This window comes from Onychomys torridus, chromosome 5 (genome assembly GCF_903995425.1).
Source record: "Onychomys torridus chromosome 5, mOncTor1.1, whole genome shotgun sequence".
Taxonomy (NCBI): Eukaryota; Metazoa; Chordata; class Mammalia; order Rodentia; family Cricetidae; genus Onychomys; species Onychomys torridus.
Genome location: NC_050447.1, coordinates 50,781,592 through 50,807,128, shown reverse-complemented (window position 1 = coordinate 50,807,128; position 25,537 = coordinate 50,781,592). Strand labels below are relative to the sequence as shown.

The following is a 25,537-nucleotide window of genomic DNA, read 5'->3' as shown; positions in this document are numbered from 1 at the left end:
CTGAGCCACATTGGAAGATGCTGGAATCCCAGAAGTAGAGCAAATGACAAGGAGGCAGGGACCCATACAGGACATCCCATTCCTAAATGTCACCTGGGGTATCTTCATGATACCCTCTTCCTTCTCTGACCTTATGGGACGATGACAGCTTCACGAGTGTTCAGTTCTGGAACTTTCCCCTGTATCTTCCATCCTTCCCCGCCTTTACCACCATGCTCTTCTATCCATCTACATCTGCTTTTGTGTTTCCACAAGTGAAGTCATGGGGGTTAGCCTTCCGTGCCTGGCTTATCTGGCTTAAGGATGTCCACTAGTACCACCCACGTTTTCCCAAATGACAGCACTTCCCCCTTTCTTGAGATCAGGTCTCATCATGTACCCCAGACAGACTTGGAATTCATGATTCTACATATAGGCATTCACTGGCACGCCCAGTGTGCCCCCTTTCAAAGGCTGAATGGTCCTCAGTATCCCACTGTGCATATATGCCACATTCTCTTTATTGAGCTATCACCGAGGCTGGTGCTATTCACTGGCTATTGCGGACAGTGCTGTAGCGAACACATCGCCTCCCTGGCATACAAACATAGGTTGTTGGGTCTAGTCCTTGTTTAAAAACTTTCCATAATGACTAAGAATGTAGTAACTTACGATCCCACAGTGAGCATGGGTCCCTGCACATCCTCACCAGCTGTGTTTTGTCTTTTGCTAGCTGCCATTCTAACATAGAAGATGGCGTTTACTTAGGCGTTCATTTGTATTCCCTTGACAATTGGTGATATTAGTATTTTCACATACTTGTTGACCACATGGATGTCAATTTGTAATTAGTGTCTATTCGGGTCTTTCGCCTCTTTCAACAGGGTTACTTATTTCCTTGCCAGTGAGCAGTTTCTTCTAGATTTCAGATGTCTGTTCTTTTTTTTTTCTTCAATGTGTAGGACATTAATGTGCTCAGAGGAAGGCAATGCATTCTGTAACCCTCCTCACACAATGACCAGATTTCTATTGGGTGTGTAATAAACGGAGGAGCCATTCATTCTTCAGGCACCTTGCTCTGAGCACACCCCCGAATGTTTGGTCTTATCATATGCACGGTTCCCACATATTCCCTCCCACTCTGTCCACCATCTCTTCACCATCATCTCCCTGGCAGAAGCTTTCTTAGTTAACTTGACCCAGCAACTGACTCTGGCTTTCGCCTGTTGTTTCTGAAGTCGTATCCAATCATCTCTGCCTAAACCACTGTTACCGAGCATCCCATCCTCTAGAAATTTCACAGTTTCCGATGCTGCATTTAAGAACCTGTGACTTAAAAAAAAAAAAAAAAAAAGAACCTGTGACTTAGACCTGGTTCTTTCCTACAGTCAGGTTTCACTGGATCTTTGCTTGTTTTTGAGTTAGCACCCCAATAAGTGACCCGGACTTGGAGTGGGTACCTGTTCCACCTATGATCTTCAAGTACCAGCCCCTAGGGCGTGGTCTCGGGGTTAGCTTAAGATGAGGGCACATACACCTGGCCCTCTTCTCCCTCGTGGGCTTGGATGGTGCGGACTGGCTCAGGAGGCAGGAGCAGCGTGGAACAGGACATCAGCCTTCCAGGACTCTGGATGATTCTGTCTATTCTGTTCAGTGAGTTGTTCTCTCCAAAATAACTTCTAAATAAATACTTCCTTTATCAGCATCTATAGATTATCTGCAATACAGATGGCCCTAAACTCACTATGTAGGCCCAGGCTGGCTTCACAAGTGCTGTGACAACAGGTGTGTGGCCCCACCCCTGCTCTGATTTTGTTTTTCTGCATGTGGGCATCTGGTTTTTCCAGCATTTACTGATGACACAATCTTCTTCCCAAAATGTCTTCTTGGAACTTTTAAAAAATTAGAAACAGACAGCTACATTGATTTCTCGTCTGTTCTGTTGCACTGGTCTACATGTGTCTCTTCGTGGCAGTGCGGTGTTCCTTTGGTTATAGTATAGTAGTCCTGTGGTACATTCTGAAAGCAGGTAGTTTGAAACCCACAGCTCTGTTCTTTTTGCTAAAGATTCTTTGGCTATTTGGGATCATTTGTAGTTCTATGCAAATATTAGAATAATTTATGTTTCTGTGAAGACATCATTGGTATTTTGATAAGGGTTGCATTAATTGTATAAGTCATTTTCAGTATCCATCTAAGTATGGGCTTAACGATTTATTTTTATGTGTACGAGTTTGTCTATCTGCATATATGTGTACCACATGTTTAGAGTGTCCTCAGAGGACAAAAGAGGATGTTGGATCCCCTGGAACTAGAGTTACAGATGGTTGTGAGCTGCCATGTGGGTGCTGGGAACCAAACTCAGGTCGGTCCTCTGCAAGAGCAGCCATGTTCTTAAGAGCTGAGCCACTTATTTCTCCAGCCCTGCTTTTCTCAACTTATCAGTGTCTTACAGTTTCTGGTGTAGAGATCCTTTACCTCCCTAGTTAAGTTTATTCCCAAGTAGTTTATTTAATTGGGTGAATGGCTACACACGGGGAAGCCAAAGTATGCCTTGTAGGGGTCAATTCTCTCCTCCTGCCATGATTCCTGGGGATCAAGCTCAGGTCATCTGGTTCGGCAGCAAGTGCCTGCTTCTGCTGAACCATCTTAGTGGCACTAATTTATAACTTTTTAAATGGTATTATATTGGGATTATTTTCTTGACTTTTCTTTCTAGATGGATCACTATTAGTGTATGGAAATGTTGATTGTACATCCTGCAACTTTTGACTTTGTTTAGATCTGATAGTGTTTTGGGATTGGGGTTGTATAATTTCATGTCACCTGTAAACAGGATAATTTTATTTTCCCCTTTCCAGGTGTGGTAGCTTTTCTTTTTGTATCTGATACTTGAGCCAAATCTTCTAGAACTGTGCTGACGAGTAACAAAAGCCAGTAACACTTATCTTAGACCGGAAAGGGAAGGCCTTAGCTCCTGCCCACTCGGGGGATGCGGCTGCAGTTTGTCAGATGTGGACTTTTGGTTGAGGAGCGTCCTTTTTCTATCTAATTTGCTCAGAATTTGTCATCAAGCGATGCTGAATGTCAACAAATGTGTTTTCTGTACCCACTGAAATTATTTAAACATAGGAAAGACACAGAGAAAAGAATAGGTGAGCAGTAGCTTGGGGCCCAGGAGGAGAGTGACAAGGGAAAGGTACACAACCCTGTGAAAACACTACAGACCCCTGGTCAGGACACCCACAGGGTGAACTGTACGCGAATCACACCTCAAATAAGTTCTTTAAAATCAAGGCCCAGGCAGTATTAAGATAAGGAGGTAGGGAAGGAAGTGGGGAGGGCCACAGCGAGAGAAGGCCACGGTGGAGCAGTCTGCTGACCAGAGTGACGGCTTGCGTGTGGAGAAGTGATGAGCTAATTAATTTTTTTAGAGAAGCAAGTTTGCTGCCCCCAGCCCACCCTTATCTCTGCTGCATCCTCAGCAAGAGAAGCAGTTCTCTGTAAAGGCCCTGCTTACAGGGTGGCATTATCCACAGCTGTGCAGCCATTTATCTGTTGATAGACCCCTATTGTCGCTGGTTGGTGTTTGGCTCTCATGTAAGCGAGCAATTTGAGAAAATAAAAAATAAATAAATAAAGAGACAAAGCCTGATGCACTCACAGGGCTTGCAGCAGGAGCCAGCTGGGGAGCCGAGGCACATGAAATATGCATCAGAGCCAACAAAGCAGGCTCAGCGCACGGAGGAGCATTCACCTCTTCAACAGTGAGGGGTCAGGCTCGGGGAGCCCCATGAGCCTCCACTTGGAGGGGCCTGTGAAGGTGGAATAACTTCAGAAGGAGCCGTGTGCACAGGGGGGAAGGACAGGCAGTGTTCCTCCAGAGTCTCACTGCCTGTCCGAGCTGCAGGACTCAGGAAGCCGGGCTATCGGGAGGCAGATACGTGGGACACTGGCTATGATGCATGGTGCCGAGGGCTGTGGGCTATGGGGCTAACTAGGCTCCAAGAGAGGTGAGGAAGCAGAGGTCTCTGGCACGAGAACCAGGCTTGGGAGCCCCTGTCATCTAGTGACTGTTTGTCTTCTACTGGTTTCCTTCTGAAGGATCCAGAAGCCCATTCTTCTCACTTCAGATGGGATTGTGCACAGGGCCACTGCCTAGAGAAGAAAGCCTCAACTCACAGCCCCGAGCTGTTAGGCTTTGACACCGCCGCCTAGATCCAGGGACACCGCCACTCCTCCCCTCCCCTCCTCCCAGAGTCCTCCTGAGATTATAAATGGTGTCAGGCTGATACCTGGATATGCTCTTGAGGATCTAAGGCAGCTGCTGTTTTAGGGGCCTGCATCCTCAAGGATCCTTGCGTTTAGAAAGGCCAGGGAATCCACAGCAAGGGGTCATGAGTGACCATCCTAGTGTTCCTGTCAGGCTCCAGTGCCCAGAGAGGGTGCCAGCTGATGTGGCTCTCAGGAGCTTCAGCAGGCCGACAGGGATGGCCCCTTCAAAGTAACAACATGGCATCACTGACCATAGAAAACATGTCTGTCCTGTCTCTGAGATAGACTAGGACAAGATAAGGGGGTTTGTTTATTTCTTCCCTGACCACGGGATCTGATCAGGTAATCTTCCCTAACCATGGCAGGGGTATGAAGAGACTTCGAGGTGAGCACATGGTAAGTCCTAGGCTTTGGCTGTTTATGTGACGACTCGTTGGAACTGAGGGTCTATGCATATCAGACAAGCACTCTACCACCGAGTCCACCCAAGTCCAAAGGCATAAACTTTAAGGTCAGACAATCTGACTCTGTCAAAATGCCACATGTTGGCACATACTCAAAGGAACAGCATCCCATCTTCAGACTGCTCAGACTTAAACAGCATGCTCATGAGGGGATCATGCCAACAGGGCATTGTCTATTATCACAGCAGCCAACAGCTGGTTCAGTGAGATGGAATGCACCATCAGAGCAGAAGCTATCCCGGGCCAGAGGGGCAGGGACATCAGTACTCTGTAAAGGCAGCGCCTGGCTGAGGCCACACCCCCTGGAGGTTGAGCACAGAGGTCTATGCCGGCAGATGCCTGCTGGAGCCCTGAACAAAGGTAGAAAGTTCCTTCTGGAAGGCAGTGCCCACAGGAAGTTCTACCTGTGAGGCTGGCATTCTCAGGCTACCAGCAGCAGCCCCAGATGCATGTCCCCCGTGCCACACACATGGACAGTGGGCACAGTGGGCACTAATCACTGACTGCAAGTGGGGGGGAGAAAATCCCAACATTGAAAGTCATGTTCTGGAAGCCTCTCAGATAAATGGCTTAGGACTTCCAAGTATGGGCAAACAAAGTGTCTATGAACTCAGCTCAAAATACTGAGCGTGTCTGTGCACTGTACGTATGTACACACACGTGCACGGACAGAGACACACACTCTCTCTCTCATGCCATAGTCACCATCTCTAGCTAGAAACCCAGTTTCCCCGACGATGGACTATGATGTCGAAGGCAGTTAGCCATCAGCAAGGTGATAACAGACTCAGAATTGACAGTACTGGGGCCAAGCAGACGCCCCCTGGGGGGCTGTGGCCGTGGAAGAGCCCATACAATCTAGGCCTAGGTGTGGAGGTGAGATCTCAACACGGGCATCCTCCTGTCACCACCTGACACTTCTCTTTGTGGGCGCTTTCCAATCACTGACAGGTACCACAGGTGAGTGGCTTTGCCCCTCCTCACTTCAGGCACAAGAGCCTGGCGGCCACCTGCCAAACTTGGTTCTCAAGTCTTGAGAACTCTTTTTGTGACAGCCAAAAGCAGACTGGATCTACAGTGAGGGAGAGGCCACACACGGCATCATAACAGGTTACATACAGTTGCCAATGGTGCCCCGAGTGGGTTCTCACTGCCCTTACACGAGGGCAGCTCCAGGCACCGGAGTGCAGCTGGGTGATGCAGGGCCCTCTGTCCAGCTGGGGTGAAACACTGAGTGCCAGAGTGAGCCAGTGCCCTTTGCATGACACTGCTGGAGGGAGAGCAGGCTCTTCTTGGCCCAGGCAGCTTCCACTTGGCCTGCCATCTGGTGGAGTCTCAGGGCATCTCAGACTCTCAATCCAGGGAGTCTGGTTGGTGATCTCTACGGAATGAAGGTCCACGCTTACTCTGGGGCTCCAGAGCAGCTGCTATAAATCTTAGCCCCATGATAACCCTACACTGGCGTGCACCCCTCTTACCTCTCAGAGTCTATCCAAGCCACCCCCATTCCTGGAGCCCTGAGTATAGCTGTCCCAGGCTGGCTGCCGATCCTTTCGGTTTTAAGTGTGTCTCAGGAAAGAGCTCTCTGCAGACAGTATCAGCTGAAGAAATGTGGGCCACAGTGGTTCAGGTGAGCAGCAGCTTGCTGTGTAGGTGCTAAGCAGCTACATCTCACCCTCAGACAGCCGTCCTTCCTGGCCCGACCCACCCTGTCCTCACAATGATTCTGCCATTTTCTGAAGAGCAGGTGTACCTGAGGCCCACTCTTGAAGGACACGTGAGTGAGAAATCATTGTGACGTAGCTGTTAGCCTTCCATCTACCCTCCCTGGCAGAATCCATCAATGCACAGAGGCCTGGGACTGGTCGAGCCGGATGGAGGCAGGTGGCCTGAATGTGCATTGTTATCTGAGCTGAGGGTGGGATAGGCAGGGCAGAGGCTCAAGAGCCAGGTAAAGTTTGGTGATTACAGACATTTCAACAGCTAGGGCGGCAGAGGCAGGGCCAGGAAAGGGGAGACTCTTGGGCCAGCTTGAGGAGGCCTGTGGTCAGGGGAGATAAGATACCCAGTCAGGTCAGGGGATGAAGGTGGTCCTGTAGAGAAGGCTGACCACAGAAGGAAGAGTCCAGAGAAAGACACTGAGACACTCCATGGCAGGCAAGAGACTGCTGACCCCCACCCCCACCAGGGAAGGGGTGAGAAGTATTCCTGGGACATAGAACATTTCATGACATCACTGGCTCTTCAGACTTAAGCTCAGAGCCACCAGGTCCCATTTGCCTGCTCTCAGGAGCACCAGCAACCATTTTTCCCCTGGTGGAGGCTAAGGTTAGTAAGGGCAGGCCCACAAAGACCTTAACAGTTACCGTTGCAGAGATGGACTCCAGGGAGTTCTGGAGCACCTGCCAGCAAGACGTCAGCATGGGGAAGGAAGTGACTCAAGGGGGGACACAAGACTCCTCGCCCATTCGCCTTTCCCAGGGTGGCAGCACCAGCTGCAGGTAACACCCAGCCAGTCTCTGAGACAATCATTTCCTTTCAGGTCAAAATTCCATTTCCTATGAATCTTAAATTTCTCTTTGGCTGAGGTTCCTTACGATCAGTTCTTAGCTCTTCTTTCTTTTTTAAAAAAGATTTATTTATCTTTATTTTATGTGCATTGGTGTTTTGCTTGCATGTATGTCTATGTGAGGATATTGGGTCCCCTAGAACTGGAGTCACAGACAGTTGTGAGCTGCCATGTGGGTGCTGGGAATTGAACCCAGGTCCTCTAGAAGAGCAGTCAGTGCTCTTAACCACTGAGCCATCTCTGAAGCCTCCCAGTTCTTAGCTCTTAAAATCCTCAATGAGAGAAGAGAGCATCCTCCTCTTGTCCATGCTTGCTAAGTTAAGAGTCATGTGCAAAGTTGAGAACCACCTCCCCAGAGTTGAAGCATTACCTGAGCACACAGGGCTCTGGGTGGTACCAGTCTGTGGGAATGACTGCTGTGCTATCCCAAGCTTCTCCTTAGTAAAACCGCATGACCCCTCTGGATGTCCCCCAGAGCTATGGGGAGGAGCTGGAACCAGCAATTAGGAGCAAGGCACACCCAGGCTGAGCTCCCTCCTGGAAGGGTACTGGAAGACCCTCATGGGTGAGGCCCAGACACGTTAGCCCATAACCCCAGTCAAGGCTGTCCAAGGCTGCCCCCTAGTACGGCGGGGAAGAACCCTCTAAAAGATGACCTCACCTTTGTCTCCTTCTCATTTCCCTCTGCATGGATGATGTAGGGAGAACCCTTTTGCGGGTCTTCTGAGACGATGCGTACCGCCACTCCTGGCAGTGGGGTCCCCACAGAACCTGTAAAAAATGAGAAGGAAGGTGGAACTGGATAGTTGCACTCGTGGGTTTGGGACATGCTTCCTCGTGTATGTGGGACACTGGGATCACTGTCAGGGGTGGATCATGTGCTCTGTGACTGCCAGGAAAGACGTGGAGAGGGTGGCAAATGGTGTATGTGAACAGCCAGGCAAAGGCCTGCCCAAATCTCACTGACACTATGGTAGTAGCTGCTGGTGCACAACCAGAGGCACTCTGGTCACAGGGCCTTGCAATGCCATGGTGGATTCTTCACTACTTCTGCCTGGTCAAGGAGAGCTGGCCACCCAGCTGGATGTGTGCAGGAACTGACTAAAGCAGGCCACTGGGGTGTCCCAGAAAGGGCTGAGGTGGAAGCGGTGGGGTTCTCTGTAAACTGGGCTGCCCCTTTTTTTTTTTGGAATTACATTTCCTCCTGCAAGGGTGAGACAGAACCTGGCTGGTAGGGATGTGTTCAAAACCCCCACACTTCTGGACAATGCCCCGTGTTGAAGCATCATTCTGCCGTTGGCTTGGGGGCCTGAGCTCACATGCCTTGGTGCCAACACATGAACAGCAGGAACAGAGTGGAGAGCAGACAGGTCACCACACCCAGGAATGAGGCCAATGTCCAAACACACCTTTCTCCTGAGAATTCACTTTATAGTTTCAGGGTCTTTATTTTAAGCACTGGAGTTAATGGGAGTCTGTGACAGGACTAGTTTTCCAAGTGGCAACGCAGCGGACCACACACACACACACACACACACACACACACACACACACACACACACACACACTCTTTGCATCTTGGGTTCAGCTTCCTAGTGAGGTGTCTGCACTGTCCCTGTTTTAGGTGAGGCATAGGATCCTCCAGGCTGGGGTTCCACGCAGAGGGTCAGGAGGCACGGCGATGGAGCAGCTGCTCTAGGACTTTCTTGGCTCCAGGTGTGTAGGGGCCTAGGCCTCACCTCTAGAGTGAGTCACCACCACAGCGAGACAGCTAAGCAGCATCCTTCCTGCTCTGACTTTGAAGTTCTAAGACTTTAAAAATCAGGGTGACTGTGTGTGGCATCATTAATCATTTCAAAATGCAGTGAGGATCCATGACACTGTGGCCCCCTCCTCATCACCTGGGAAATAGCCAACAACAGTGAAAACTTCCTGCTGTCTCCAGGGTCTGCTTTGTCTCAGATGTTCTAGATGCTACATGATGAGACCACATAAACTGTAGTCTTCAGTCTCTTTATGCTTCATCTCCTGGTGGCCAGGACTGTAGACCCAGAAGGTCTACAAGCCAGGGTGGGGTCCTCTCTCTCCTCCATCATCTCATGAAGTCTCTTCCCAGAGCCGAGGCAGCTCCTGTCCTCTAGACCACCCAGCTGCCACTGCTCCTCCCAGCATCATGTCTGCTACAGTTGAGCTGACAGCACAGGCTGACCGTGGTACCCAGGGTTTGCTACTCACATATCCCTTTTCACAACAAGCCCACCCTGCACTCTACCGAGCCAGTTCCCACAGGAGAGCCTGCTGTCTGGGTACCCTGCCACCTGGGTACCCCACTACCTGTTCTCCCCATGGCAGTCAGGGGCCTTGCTGCTCTCAAGTCAGGCCATTTTGCTTCAGATGCCACCAGTACTTCCAGCTCTTGCCCAGCATTGCCAGGCCTGCTTCAGCCCTGGGCCCCTGCCATTTCCTGCCTGGCCAGAGACCTCTGCCCAATTCCCAACCACCTCTCAAACACCGGGCTATGGCATCACCCTGATCCACATAGGAAGGCAAAGGAAGAGGAGCCAGGTTGCCTCTGAGAAGGTCAGTGATGGAAGCACCTGGCTGCAGGACTCATGAGGGTGGAAATAATGAACATGAGAAATACTCTGACAGGGCTGGTCACATGGCAGCAATTTAAGAAAACCCGTGAGCCCATGCCCAAGTGTACTGCATGACACAGGATCCACGCTCACACAGAAAACCTGTACACGGTGTTCACGACATTATCGTAGCTCAGGCCAGAAAGGCGCTAGGTGTTTTAGGCTGACTGCTGGGTTCCCAGTGGGGCAGATCTGCATTCTGGGCACCGAGGGGGAATGAAAACTGATGCATGAACACACACACAGCCCTGAGAAGCAAAGCCCAGGATGGGAAGTCAGGCCTGGAGCCACTGCCTGAGGGTGGAGAAGGTATTAGCAGGCCAGAGACTGTGCCCCGAGGGTTGGGCCTTTCCATGGGCACCTGCCAATCACTCAGTCTTGGGCTCCTCCCCCTCCCCAGATGACCCAGCAGGACTGGAATGAAGCCTGTTGTCCTTGCTCTACCACCACGTGGTAGAAAGGGGACAAGGGGAGAGGGCGGCTGTCACCTTGAGGACATGTAGCCTGGAATGTAGCCTGCTGCAGAGGACAGTGTCCTCTGTGTCCCTCTCATCAAAGTGCAGGTGGACCGGGAGTCACATGTAGGGCACTGGGATGGAAGGGGACAGCTGTGGGGCAGCCAGTACCTGGCAGGCGAGCCTCCGTCAGGGGGTTGGACAGGGCCATGCCAATCTCCGTCATGCCATAGCGCTCCAGTAGCGTGTGGCCCGTGGCGTTCTTCCACTTCTCCAGCAGGGGGACAGGCAGGGCAGCTGAGCCTGACACCATCAGCCTAGGCAGCACAACCACAGGGCTTACTTAGCTCTGATGGGGGCAGCTCACACGTACACTTCCTTATGAGTGCGCGGAACAGGTGCGTGGGACGGTCCTCTCCATCTCTGTACTTAATATTCATGATAAAAGTGGGTTTTTAAAAAAAGTTTCTTCTCAGCGTGTTTCTGTAAATTCAAGCAGGTCTTTCATCTTTGGTGATACCACAGATAATTATACAATGCTGCTCACCAACAGCCCTAAACAAGTGATCACGACAGGATGGTGGCGATGGCTGGTGCCTCATGGAGGAAAGGCCACAACACTGCAGGAGGCAGGTGCTGTGTGCGCAGAGCTGCTGAAGCTGGAAGACACGGGGAGGGGGGACGACGGCAGAGATGGTGGGTGGTGCTCAAGTCCCTAAGCTGCTTTCGGCTACAATCCCATGCATGGCCTGCCACTTGCAGAAAGGAAGGTCCTTTGTGTGTCATCTAAACTGAAGCAGGAACCAGCCCCATCCTCCTCCAGAGGTGTACGGCCAACAAGAGCCTCAACGGTCTCGTTCGTCTGCTGAGGAGTCTGTGTTTCAGAAATGGCAACTGTGCCTGTGGTTCTTTGGGTTTGGTGGGATCTACTGATCCTTCCCTAGCTCTGGTTCCTGAGCACTGGGTGCCCCAGAGTGCTTCAGCTGACAGGCCTGGGTAGGGGCCCAGAGAGGCCGCCATCAGCAGTACCATCTGAAGCAGGGCTCTGATTTCCTCAAAGCATCGATTTGCAAAGGGAGCATAAGAGCAGAGCAAAAATGGAATGCTATCACATTTGTCTCTGATAATCCAGAAGTCTCTTAGGGATACAAGGCACTGCTTCCTGAGCCCAGATGTGTGGCAGGAACAGTGGCTGCTGGGTACCCACATAAGTCGTGCTTGGAGTTTTCTTTCTTTCTTTCTTTCTTTCTTTCCTTCCTTCCTTCCTTCCTTCCTTCCTTCCTTCCTTCCTTCCTTCCTTCCTTCTTTCTTTCTTTCTTTCTTTCTCTCCCCCGCCCCTCTCTTCTAATTCAGGACTTAATACTTTCCTTAAGAGTGAGGATTCAGAAGGTTGGGAGGGAATATATAGCATCAGTGAGTGTCTGTTAAAAATTGACGCCATGTGAGGACTCTTTCATTTCCAAAGTAAGACTCGATCACTTCCTGGTCACCAGCCTGAGCTGGAGCTGGCAGCAGACACATCAGGGTCAGGCCCTGTCCTAACTCGTGCTTGGAGCTTTAAATCAAAGTTGTCCCTGCAAGTCTGTCGGCCAGCTTCAGTCCCCTTCCCATGTGCCACCACATCCTTGTGCCTCTGGCAGAAGAGAAGCGCCCTAGCCCACACCTGCTGGAAATGTGGATCTGGTCTGTGTGTGAAGATCAAGTTAGCCACATTATGATCACTTCTAGTGAGCAAATCATATTTCGACATAAAGTTGGGAAAGAAATGATATCCACGGCTCACAGGAGAGAGAAGGGTAACTTCACACCACTGAACAGCCCACAGGCCTCAGCTCATGGCTGTGAGAAGTGCCTGTCCCGAAGCGGGGGGGGGGGGGGGGGTGGGGGGGACAGGAGGACAGTCAGCAGCAGGTGCAGAGTGAGGGGAGGTCTCAGAGCCAAGTCAGAGAGGTGCAGGGAAGAGGCTGGTTCAGTCCTCGGCCTTCCCCAGGCAGAGAAGCAGACAGACATGAGAGACAGAGGGACCAGGGGTAGCCAGACATGAGGGTGCAGATGACAGACAGAGAGAATCCAGGCAGAGGACAGGGCACACACGTGTGCGCAGAGCCATCATTTAAAGGGAGAGAACTGGGCAGACACTAAGAATGAGTTATGCCTGCTGCCCACCAAGCTTCATGGGCGGGGGAATATGGGCTCTTTCCACCTACCTGATCTTTTCTTCACAAACTGCACGCACAAAGTCCTGGACATGGGGCTGTGTGAAATGTTTGTCATAGTAATCCAGCAGTTTGCTGTAGATCGTGGGCACTGCCATAAATACATTAATCCGTGGAGCTTCTGAACTCAAGAACTTTTCCCAAACCTAGAGGGAAACAGGAAGCAGCATTCAGCAGCTAGAAGACAACACAGCTGCCTCCTGTCTCCATCCCAGGTCTCTCCTACTGATGGAAGCTGTTTCCTGGGTGTGATGAATGTGCCCATCAGTGGCCTCCAGTTCAGAGGGACTCCTGTAACTCTGAAACATTCCCTGGGACATTTGTGCCTGGCCTATGAGGGGAAACATTCCAGAAGCAACTGCAGTCAGAAGCAACCTTAGCTCAACTGCAGCCACACCGTGGGGCAGCCTTGGGAATCTGGACAGTGCTCAACACAGGTAGGAGACAGGTCTGTTGTCTGATCCAAAAAGCACCACATGAACTGCGCATTTTACCCCATAATAAATTTCTAATCAGATTTCATATAAAAGCATTTAAATTCCTCACCAGTTAGGTTTTCATTTCAATATAATCAGTATGAGGCATGCAGGACAGGACTGAATAGTATCATGTTATCATCATAGGCAAGGGCAGAGTCTGGCTGGTGAATTAAAAATTCCAGATGGTCAAAAAGTCAATTCTTCACACAATCCTCCAATTCCCAACAATCTTCACCTTGCAGAGACTGACCAGAGGTTCTGGTATCTTACACTGATAGGCAAAGGTCCCAAGAGCCAGAACAAAGGTGAAGACTTGTTCCTTCCAGTGCCCAGAGTGGAAGTCACTAACAGTGTGAGCCCAGCCTGTTCTAACACAGTGTCCTTGAGCTGCTACTCTGGAGACAGTGCCACACTCAATGATGCTGGCCTCACTGTCATCTCCCCTCCACAGGGCCAACACCATGTCCCCGCTTCCTGTCTACTGGAAAAGTAGGAGCACAGTGTGACTCCGGTGGGTCCTCCAGCAGGAGTTCCTCTGCAGAGGGACCAGAGAAGATGTGACAGAGGACAGCCTGCTTCTCATGTCCTGTTCCCCGAGCTTGAGGAGGGCATCAAGCTGTGGGTCTAGACACAGGAAAATGACCCTGATTAAACACACAGTGATTTGGGGACACGAAGGAGAGGTGACTACTAGAGTTGGTTGCACTGAATGGGGAGATGCACCTCAGGCCCAGGAGCAGGTGCCTGGAGAAGCCATAAAAAGAAAGACCAGAGACCTCCGTGAACCTTCCCATGGAACTCCCTCCAATACCTTGGTATTGGCTCTACTGGGCAGCTAGGAAGATAAATGTATGCTGTTTTAACCCTCCAGCCCGGAGTCACTGGGTTGCTACGAACCCTGGATCATAACTCACCTGCTGAGCACTGAACTCCGGCAGCATCACACAGGTGGCTCCTACCCAGAGCGGACAGAGCAGCTTGTTGACCACGCCGTGGACGTGGTGCAGAGGGAGGACATGAAGGATCACGTCATGTTTTGTCCATGCCCATGTATGGACCAGCCCAGTTACCTGTGGGGAAACAGCACTGCCTAAGAACAGGGATGAGAGGGTGTGGGCATGGCATAGGCAGACAAGTGGTCCACGGGATCCTGACAGAGAGGAGGGAGAATAAAGATGGTTCTTCGCTCCTTCCTTTCAGTGGCTCCTGAAGAAGGGAAGTAACTGGGTTCTCCCACTTATGGGGTGAAGGGAACACAGACACCTAACTGGAGACCACAGAGACCTTGGGAAGCCTGGGAACAGGTTCTGCAAACACTGTGGAAGGCAGAGGTGGGGTTTTGGTACTGCTGCCCACAGCATGGTCCCCTGCAGAGGACAGATTGCAGCAGAGTTCAAGTTTGAACCTGGACCAGCCTAGCACAGCTGCCTACCTGTGGTCACCCACTCAGCTGTAACAGGAGTCACAAGGCAGATTGCCAGGCATATCCTCAGCTCTCACTGAGAAGCCACGTGGACAGGGCTCCTTCGTGGTCCCTGGACTGTCCATGTGAGGATACGGGCCCCACCACAGCCCGGGTTCACTTCCTGCCTTCCTCTGTGTGTGGCTTTCAGTTTACTTTATTGCTTCTACTGTACAAAGACTTCACTATACACACACACACACTTTTCAGAAAGTGAGCTGAGTCAGACAAAGAGTGAGTAACTGATGGGTTTTGCCAAGGCAGTTCCGGAGGTGGCTGAATACAAGGTAGTGCACAAGGCAGGAGCCGACACAGGAGTTGCTCCTGTTCCTAGGGTGCTCTTACAAACCCCAACCTAATCACATAGCCTGACTATACAACTACACAGTCTTGGTGGTCATTCAGCAAAGCATCTCCGGACCCTACTCAGTGGTGGCTGGGATGGTGAGAGGGGAGGAAGCAGAGGCCTCTGGAGCACACCCAGCACTCACCACAGCTGCTATGTTACGGTGGGTGCTCAGTGCACCCTTGGGCTTCCCTGTGGTCCCACTGGTGTAGAAGATCATAGCACCCCGGTCACGCCATTCCCTCTCTTGGACCAGCTGCTCTATGGGCTGCTCTGCTGCTCCATGGTAGATGGCAGGTGTGAGGGGCAGAAGAGGGACTCCCAGCCTCTGGGCCACTGGACTTAGCCGCTCCAGGTACTCCTGGCCAACCATGAGCACAGAGCTCCGGGAGTCCTGGATGAAGTACTCCAGCTGGGCCTCAGGGTGCTTCCAGTAGAGTGGGACGGCAACACCACCACTCATCCAGGAGGCCCACTGAGCTACAACATAGGAGACATCATTGGTGCACAGGAAGGAAATCCTCTCCTCCTGGAGGTCCCCAACCTTACAACCCCGAAGCCTGCAGATCTCCTGGGCCAGGCAAAGGCTGCGGTCATAAAGCTCCCTGTAGGTGTGACGGCCATGTTTGTCAATAAGGGCAATCCTGTCCCCAAAGGCCAGGGCGCGGATGAACACTGGGGCATTCCCATCTGTGCAGGCCTCTGGAGCTGTATGCAGGAGGCTATGTCCTCTGTGTCTTCTGGGAGCCAGCTGACTCGAGGCCAAGGACCAGATGAGACGCCTGAAGGGCAGTGTCAAGAGGGGTGGCATCACACCAACAAACCACTGGCTGGGCTGGGGAGGAGAGTGCAATGTGTGAGTGTTTGCCTGGGTCACCCAAACCTTGCCCAGAGCAAGGTTCAAAATATACCCTCCAAACACCCCAAAAGGTTGCATAAACTCTTAACAGCACCCTCTAAACAGAGAAGCTAACACTCTTAATCGTACAACATCTTTAAAGTGTCTAGCTTTTTATTTAGTTTCTTTAAAGATTTCAAAAACATGCAAAATTCCCAAATAATTTTAAGTTAGGAAAAACAAATAAAATATACTTAAGATAAATCCTGAATAGTAGATTTAGGAATTTTGAGCCTGGAAAATCACTAGTCAGTAGAAGCAGGTATCACAGGGACTCAAAAGTCACCCTTGTTGTGGAATATTTAACTGCATAAAGGTGTGTTACATTTGTTTTCACTGAGGAATGTTACTTTAACTGTGTAAAGGTGTGTTACATTTGTTTTGGCTGAGGAATGTTACTTTAACTGTGTAAAGGTGTGTTACATTTGTTTCTGCTGAGGAATGTTACTTTAACTGTGTAAAGGTGTGTTACATTTGTTTTGGCTGAGGAATGTTACTTTAACTGCATAAAGGTGTGCTACATTTTGTTTCTGCTGCCTTTGTTTAATTATGTAAAATGTGTTGCTGTTTCATTTTGTCTGCCTAAGGCATCTGATTGGTCTAATAAAAGGGTGAATGGCCTATAGCTAGGCGGGAGCGGGAGAGGCGGGGCTGGTGGGTAGAGAGAATGAGTAGGAGGACAAATCTAGGCTGGAGAGAAGAGAATGAGGGGGAGAGGTTTGTGCATGGGGCCGCCAGCCAGGCAGCCACAAGAAGCAGGAAAGTAGGCCATTCAGAAAGAAAGGTAAAAAGCCCCAACACAAAATGTAGATAAAGAGAAACAGATTAAAATAAGACCTAAGGCTGAGCATTCTTAACTAATATGAAGTCTCCATGTCATGATTTGAGAGTGGGTTGGTGGCCCAAAAGAAAAAGCCTGGTACACACCCTTGCCGCTTCTTGCCAGCACACCCCAAAGGGTAGCAGGAACTGCACCCCAGCAGGGCTTTAGGAAGGCAGGGAGCATCAGTTTGTTTCTTTTTCCCCCTTTAGGTTGAAAAAGAACTCTTCAATCTGTCTTCTCAAAAACCACTACTAAATTGTAACTGAAACAAGCCGGGGAAGAGTACTCAGGGAGAGGGGTTGTCACTAAGAACTGAGGTGCTATTGGCATGCTCCACTGGCTCTCACCTCTGGGGACCCTGAAGTGATCCAGGACAACACAGAGGGGCCATCATGCTTCCACACTGGCTCTGCATATGACATCTAACAGGTGCAGAGGCCACCCAATATTCCAGATCTGCTTCCCAGTGCTAGCTAGCAGGATCCCTTCCTTTGGTTCTATAACCCTCATGTCACTTGTCATTCCTGCCTAGGCGCCTGGCAGCGAGAAGACAGACCCCATCCCCAGTCCATTTGGTTCCCAGCAGTTAGAACACATCACTCTCCACTGAGGCCCTCTGGCTTCTGCTACACCTACCCAGCAATCACTGTGGCTTTCATCAGAACAGCCTCCCCAATCACAGGTATGCTACAAGAGGCCACACCTGCTTTGGCAGGAGCAACTGAGCTGAGGAAGTGACTCAGCGCTGAGGAGTTGCGACCTGTTCTTACAGAGGCACTAAGTGCTGGAATGTTAGCCACTACTCAGTGCTAGAGGTCAATAAAGACACCCGCTGAGGAGACCTCTGCCACTGTCCCATATGTCTAACATTCCCCCAGAGACATAACAGCTGGCGCTCTCTGGGGTGAAACTCTCCTAGAAGGCCCAGGAGAAGGACAAAGGCAAGAAGAGAATGACCATACCTCGCCCCACCTCCCTTCTGTTCCCTCACATCTCACAGCATGACCTCATGTAACATTCCCTCAGTGAGGTCTGTCTCCATTAGCATGCTCTCCCTGACACATACTCTGACAATTTCTCTCTTTCATTAACTTGCCAGGGGCAAACCAACACATCATTATCTGCTACTGGTATTAAAAGCAGCTTTGTCATTTTGTTTGTTTGTTTTCAAGACAGGGTTTCTCTGTGTAGTTCTGGTGCCTGTCCTGGATCTCACTCTGTAGACCAGGCTGGCCTTAAACTCACAGAGATCCACCTGGCTCTGCCTCCCAAGTGCTGGGATTAAAGGCCTGTGCCACCACCACCTGGCTTTTTTTTTTTTTTTTTTTTTTTAAGACAAAGAGTTTCACTGTGTAGCTCTAGCTATCCTGGAACTTTCTCAGTAGGCCAGGCCGGCCTCTAACTCAGATCTGCCTGCCTCTGTCTCCAGAGTGCTGGGATTAAAGGTATGTTGTCACCACACTAGGACAGCTTTGTTCTCTTCTCCATCAAAATACTCCTAGAACTAAATTTTGTTCTGTGCTTGAGATCTTTGGGTATAACTTTGTTTCCCTGGCTCCTTGCTGGGGTTAGATAGCTTCTCCTCTAGCCAGGCACTCTGGTCAAGAGAGCAAGGAAACTCGGCCTCACTCCTCTGGGCAGGAGTCTAGCTCATGGCTGCTTGGAGGCTCTGCGCACACTGGCTCTGCACATGTCAGTTCCAAGCACACTGGCCCCTGGAGAACACATGAGGTCTAGACGAGGCAGCCAGGGTCCACAGCTGCTCTCAGCACCACTCCACAAGGGCTCAGAGCTCCTGGCCTGTTCATAGCCTGGGTTTCCACTTCTACAGGGCTAGGCAAGAGAAGCCAAGAACCTGACAGCCGTGTGGGCTTCCAGAAGTCAGGGAGCATAAAGTAAATTAGGGAGCTTTAATTCTCACCCCAACAAATTCTCCTCTATTTGTTTTATAGTTGGAGATGCCAAACTCAAGAGAAACTCAAAGAGAAGACCTACTGTATGGTATTTCTGAATTAAAGACTTGTGGCCAGATTCCAGTGGGTTACAGTGTGAGATGTCTCAGAATGCTATGGATGAATGAGAAGGACAAGACATTTGGTATTTGTCTATTGTCTCTGCACAAGGGAACAGAAAATAGAGAAACTCAAACAGAAGACCTGCTGTGTGAGAGACACCAGGAGCCTCCCACACAATTCTACACCACAGCCTCCAAAATAGCACAACTTTCCTGAAGCACCTGGAGAGCTCTAGGGAAGGAGCACCTGCCCTTCACCCAGGTGTGGGAGCTCATCAGCACCCCGAAGCTGTAAAAAGGAACCCCGAGGGCTGGGTTCCTGATGAAGAGCTGCCCCGAGAGACTATGGCACACAGGAACAACATACAAGGCCATGCACACGGGAACAACATACAAGGCCATGGGAGAGCAGTCTGGATCTAGGCCTCTAGACCTGGGGAGACCAAGAACTTGAGTCATGAGAGAGAGGCCCTCTCAGCAGTAGCACCGACACTTAAAACCCTTCTCCCCCCATGTTAACACTATGACCTTAGTGCAAAGAGATGTGCATATAGGATGCTCACATAAGTGGTAATTAGCCAAACTGAAACTAACCAATGATTCTCAGGAAAAGCCTAAGGAGATCGTGCACAGACATTCAAATGTGCATGTCCAACAGGGTGCTGGCTTCCACTAATCTCTGTGTACCCCTCTTTTGACAGCACCATATCCCGTGTTGTGGTAGAGCCTAGTCAACATGGCTAACCAGGAAAAGCAATACAGTGGCATGGCCACAAGATTCAGAGCAGGCAGTTGGTTATGTAGCTGCAGACCTCTGCATGGACCTGACTTATAGCACCATGGGAGGAAACACCACTGCCCTCTGGGGCAGAGTCCTCAGCCCTGAAGGTTGGTGGCATTCCTACCACGTACAGACACTGAGCATCAGGAGGTGTCAACGCAGGCTCTTTGTGGAACAGACTTAGTTGCAGTTCCCACGGGGCCCCAAAGCTGTGAGAAGATGCCCCCAGCAGGAAGAACAGTGACAGCCATGAGGAGGTGGTCAGTCAGGGAGGATGACAGAGGGTCAGGGCAAACTGAATCCTGTGTGGACAGCTGGACACATGCTGGGAGGCACTGCTGGACCACCTTCAATTCTTATAAGTTCTACCATGTCCCCTGTGAGGCATTGTCTCATTCTCCCATATGTAGAAATGGGACCGGTCCAGGCCTCCGAAGCTGCTTTGGTCTTCAGGCACGAGCCTGGTCCAAGCACTTCTACATCTGTCAGTGCTGAGCTAACTCCCAGCTCATCCCATCAGAGCCAGCTCTTCAGAGCAAAACAAAGTCTGTCTATTGAGAGCATCCGGCTGCGCATGGTCCTCTGACCCCTGCAGTCCAGGGATGCCAGAGAATGCCATGTTATACCTGAGGCTTAGGAACTGTCAAAACTACATTTTAAAGTAGCACCCACAAATTAAAAAAAAAAAAAAAAAGGAAAAAAGATGTTAAAACCTATATCCATTCTACATAATAAACTACCATTTTAAAAAGACATCTGGGAGCTAGAGGTGTATTGCTAAGTGCTTTTGCCTCAAATGCAGGAAGCCCTTGTTCCCCAGTACCACCTCAAATGGGCATAGTGGAGGCAGGAGGTTCAGAAGTTGAAGGTTACTCTCGGCTAAATAGTAAGTTCAAGGCCAGTTTGGATACATGAGAATCTGTCCTAAAATTTAAAAATGAAGCCACGGAAAGGTATGTTTACATCTTTCTCAAGTCCAAGAACAGCAGGGAGACCTGTTTCACAATAATCACGTTGGCCTTGGGGAGAAGAACACTTAGAACATTGACGTTTTCAGTTACTCCCTTGAGGGGCAGCACAGGCTCACCTGTGCTCCTGCAGCAACATCTGGAGCCTCCCACAAGTCTTAGTGGTCGGCCACAAACAAGTTCCCTCCCAGGATGAAAATCAGAACAACTTCTCTTTTAGAGAAATTCCCCGTCCCGGTTCCAAGTCCAGCAGCCCTTCCTTGAAGGCACACTTGTCCTGCCCACGCCGCCATAGTCTGCTTTCGGGACCCATTTGCCTTTCGGAGCCAAGCCTCTGGGAACTTGCATCCCACGTGGTGCTCCGTGTAAACAAATCAAAGGGAGAAGCTCCGCTAGGGTTTCAGCTCTGGGAGAAGGGCATGAGTTTAACATACAGCAGAAGTTTCTGGCGCGCGCGATGACAGACGGCTGCCCAACAGTTCCCACTATCCCCTGATCAGCTCCAGCTCACCTCGATACCCCCTTTCTTGTTTTCTGCAACGCGCTCACCTGGGGTCAGATGGGGGAGTCACTGGGGATGGGGGGGCACGGGCCTGAGAAGCCAGGTGGGTGGATCAGGCCGGAATGAGTCCTACACCTAAAAATGTCCGCAGGCGAAATGTGTCCGTCTCCCTAAGCTGTCCCTGTGTGCATAACCTGGGTAATGAGTTCCCTACTCGAGCGTTCCGGCTTATTCACATACCAAGACTGGTCTGTGCAGGACTGCCAAAGGATGGCCTTCAGGTGCCTGAATATCATCACCAGACCTCTGGATCCATTGTCCTGATAGATTAAGTGCTGTGGGTGCCTTGCATTGTGTCAGCTTTAACTTTTTTTTTTTTTTTTTTTTTAAAGATAGGGTCTCATGTAGCCCAAGCTAGCTTTGAACTCATTATGTAGCCAAGGATGACCTACCTCTATCCCTTGAGTGCTGATTAATGACAGGCTTGTCTCACCACATCTGGCTGATGTAGTGCTGAGGATCAAACCCAGGTCTTCACACATGCACTTCAACAAGGCTGAGCTATATTCTCAGCCCTCAATGTTTATTTTAACAGGCACAGTCGTCGCCGCAGCAGGAGGGACTATACAGCTATGGACAACATCTCCAAATAGAATGTAAGTGGATCCCTTGGTCCCTGAAGAGGGGCTCCTTGGCTTGCAGCTGGGAGTCTGCATGTTAAAGGTGATTTTTAAATTTGTGACACATTGTGTGAGAATCCCTCCTCACAGGAACTGTGGCAGGGTCTTGTATTGTTCTTTATTTTGAGACAAGGTCTCGCTCTATAGCACAGGTTGGCATCAAACTCATGGCAACCCCCCTGCCTCAGCCTCTTGAATATTGGGATTACAGGTCTGTGCCACCGAAGCCAGCTTTAGGGTAGAATCTTACATTTTCTGTACAGTAAAGGAACACATTGAATGTTAAACACCGAGTCCTTTTGTCAGTGGCAAAAGCCAGAGACACAGCTCCACCACCTGCAGCAGCCCGAGAAGCTTCACAGACCTCCATGTCAGTCAATGGGGATTCTTGACTTTCAGGACGTCAGTGTGAAGCAGAGTTGGAGTTGTTAAGTCATGGTTTTAGCATAGTTTTAAGCATAGACATTGAGACAGACTGATTGGTGGGAGAACTAATTTAGAGCAAGGATGGTATACACCCAAGTATGGATGCGGACTTCTGAGGAGAGCACACAGTGTCTTTACAATAGCCATATATACAATTCAGGCGGCTTCTGAAATATATTGGAATTTACACCCTAGGCCCCAGGAATTATATGCTTAAATGTCTACTTCCAAAGCAGAAACCTAGACATGACCTTGAGATGCGAGTCAGCTTCTGTAACCCCTGGATCTTGGGGACTGTCAAGAATCTGGATTTGGGTTTGGAGTGGCCCACTCATTAGCATAAACCCTGGGTTTGATTCCCAGCACTGTACAAGCCAGGCTTGGTGGTGCATGCCTATAATCCCAGCACTTGGGACGTGGAAGCAAAAGGATTAGAAATTTAAGGTTGGGCTGCATATGATTGTCTCCAAAATGAAACAACAGTGACAGAGGGGTTGGAGAGATGGCTCAGCAGTCAAGAGCATATATCCCTCTCCCAGAAGATCTGGGTTTGATTCCAAGCACTTATACCAGGCACAACTGCCTGTCACTCTCGCTCCAGGGAGATCCTGCTTCTGTGGATATATCCGTGCGCGCGCGCACACACACACACACACACACACACACACACACACACACACACTTAAACAAAAATGAGACCCATTGTATGAACAGGAGGGTGGCACTGGTAAGGATGGTGGTGGTAGGGAGTCTCAGTGGTCACTCTGCAGGGGAATCCTGACAGCGTCCAGTTCCACCCATCGCCTGAGCTTCTGATTAGCACTTCAGTGACCATAGCACAAGCTGTCGGGAATGAACAGCCATTTGGGGTTAGCCAGATAGCCACTTACATGAGAGATGTAAGCTAACATAGTCAGAAACAAATGCAGCGAGCAGGGAGGCCACGTGAGGACTACTCCAAAGCAAGCCCTATTACTGTCATCGGAGCTGAGGTACGAGGTCCCACAAGACCAAGAGCAAGATTCTCCAACAGAGAGCTTCCCTAAGACCTGATGGCCAGGAAGACCAGTGGCCAAGCATAATCCCCCACTGGAGGGTTGGAAACAAGGAACTATCTGGACAAAAGGCTGAGGTGGAAGCAGAAGGTGAAGAGATTGGGTGGGCCTGCTGGGGGAGTCCAGCAGACAGGATTTCTGGAAGGGAAAGTAGATGAGACAGAACAAGAGAATTCATGAGAGAAACTCAGGAGCGCCAGCAGGGACAAGGCCACCGAGGGCCTGGGACAGTGGATTAAATGGCCACTTCAGCTTAGCAGTTGCCCCACTCCCCTGAGGGAGGCTGTGATCACAAGGAACCAGGACACTGCTGCTGGAAAGTGTCACTGGCTCCCCACAGTGGTTCAGGGAAGGTCCCTCCCAACAGCTGTGAGATAAAATGGAAGTAGCCAGACAGCAGCACCTGCAGCCTTGGGCAGGAAGCCAGTTCCCACCTGCCCCCGAGGAGGTGGCTGAGCCATCCCACATGACAATTTCAGCTCAACTCAAGATGCAGCCTCTTTTTTCACCTTGGGTTCAGGTGGTCATGATGACTCTGTACGTTCCAGAGCACACCTCACACCTCAGACACCAGACCTCAGACATTTCCCCATATCATATGCCTCCATACTCCAGATACCTGCTGTCCCCCACATATACCTGCCCTTCTCAGAAAAAAAAAAAAATCTCATAGCTGGAACATCTTGGAAGGGGACTCAGCCCCTCCCCCTTAGTCCTTTGCACCTCCAGCTTAATGAGCACAAGCTGCTGGGGGCGCCTGGGTCACACCTTCTCACTTGATAGAAGCACAACATGGATCTGGCTGGCAGGGGTTTGCTCATGAGGGGAACTTCCGCAAGCTGTGAACACATTACCTTCTGCAGGCGGCTCTGGGAGCCGCTGTTGCCTGTTCTGGGGGAGACTGCACTGGTATCCTGGTAAGGCCCAGCCCTAGGAGCACTGCACCAGGGACACCTGCACCTGGTGGCTAAGAGAAGAGGCCATGACAGACTCTGACCTGTCACTGGCTTTCTGTGCCCAGGCTAGTCCAGCCTACATGGAACGGGGCTGACCTGAATCTATTGCTAGACACTGACAGTGGTTATGTGTCCAGGGAGGTCATGGAAGGGGCCTTCTTGTTCCCTTGATTGATTGATCATGTGCCTAGGGAATCCAACGTCCATGAAGTGAAGACTCAGGAACAGCCTGGGGAGGGTCTGCCTGGCACAAAACAGAGGCTTCTTCACACCACTCCATGAAGAGCCTGCTGGCCAGCAAATCCCACAACACCTGTGGACTCTGAAGGCCACCTACAACTGCACTTCTATGTTACCCTGGATTCCTGATGGTCATAACTGTGTAGGATAACTTTGTTATTTTCACCCATGCAGTTTTTTTTGAGACATGGTCTCATATATTCCAGACTGCCCTCAAACTCATTATGTAGCTGAAGATAAGGACGACCTTGGACTCCTGTTCCTTCTGTCTCTGTTGTTCAAGCTCTGGGAGTACTTTCATGTGCTACCGTACCCAGTTTATGGGGTGCTGGGGATTGAACCCAGGGCTTCATGCATGCTGGCTAAGAGCTTTACCACCTGAGCCATATCCCTAACCCTGTAAGCAGTGACATTCTAAGGCACTGTGAATACAGCAACAGAGGAGTAATGCAAGACTTCCATCAGTGAGGGCTGTGTATGTTGGCAGTTGAATTTCCCGGACCCTCATCTCCTCATCTATAGGCGAGGCCATCTCCAGTAGGTGTTATAAAAACCAAATAAAGAATCTCATATAGGACACAGTACCAGAAGAGCAAACACTAGACACAGGCACCATTCTGTTACAAATCATCTTTATACATCTGTATCACAGAGCAGTAAGGACTTAGACAATCTAGTTCAAGAATCAGGCTTCAAGAAAGGCTGTATGTGAAAAGTGACTGATTGGTTCCCAAAAGGCCAGCAGTTTAGGGACAAGAGGAGCTAGGAGGAACATCATATTTAGCAAAAGGGATGTCAGGACAAGGTCAGTGTGTCAGGGAAGCCAAGGTGCTCATTTGAGGGTGCCTGGATGGTACACAGGATGGGAGGCTGTGGGTTTGTGGGAGTCAGAGGAAAGTTCTAGAATTAAAGAGACGAGTAACTAATTAGAGGGAATCAGATCTGTTGGAGAGCTTAGAGTCACTATGGGGCTATAGCTGGGGCCTTGAGGCTATCACTCATCATGGTGAGGTAACCCTGAGCCCAAGAGGCAGATATGTGGGGTTTGCTGAGGAAGTGGAGGAGGAAATAGACAGAGGCGATAGGTTGGAGATCAGAACTTTAGATGACCATGTAGTTCATGATGGTATCAGCCTGAGGACACTGGTGCTCCTGGGTCATCCTGAAGCTAAGGGTAGCTCCAGATGAGAAGCAGACTCAAGGAGGTCATGACAGATGAGCCCAAGGGGTGAGAAGAGAAGAAATCATAGGACTAAAAAGGCAGCTGCCACCCATGACCTGGTTCCTACTGTGCAATAAGTAATGGACAT

The 25,537-nt window shown here is 50.2% G+C and overlaps 1 protein-coding gene and 1 non-coding gene across 5 annotated transcripts in view; both read right to left on the bottom strand.

Moving 5' to 3' along the window:
- Positions 1–21,010, bottom strand: part of Acsf3 (acyl-CoA synthetase family member 3) — a 40,639-nt gene extending 19,629 nt beyond the window's left edge. Inside the window, exons 1-6 of one of the 4 annotated variants that reach the window (XM_036188453.1) lie at positions 20,880–21,010; positions 15,030–15,719; positions 13,991–14,146; positions 12,589–12,743; positions 10,553–10,698; positions 7,949–8,058 (exon numbers count right to left, since the gene is read on the bottom strand). In XM_036188453.1, the coding sequence (XP_036044346.1) occupies positions 7,949–8,058; positions 10,553–10,698; positions 12,589–12,743; positions 13,991–14,146; positions 15,030–15,695 (1,233 nt within the window). In that variant the 5' untranslated portion in view covers positions 15,696–15,719; positions 20,880–21,010. Of the gene's footprint in view, positions 1–7,948; positions 8,059–10,552; positions 10,699–12,588; positions 12,744–13,990; positions 14,147–15,029; positions 15,720–20,487; positions 20,810–20,879 lie in introns of those variants that run through there. The other 3 variants (XM_036188454.1, XM_036188455.1, XM_036188456.1) reach the window with 3 other exon arrangements.
- LOC118584946 lies at positions 938–1,070 on the bottom strand. The gene has a single exon (XR_004945112.1). It is a non-coding gene; the product is annotated as a small nucleolar RNA SNORA11 (small nucleolar RNA).
- Positions 21,011–25,537: the final 4,527 nt, after the last annotated feature.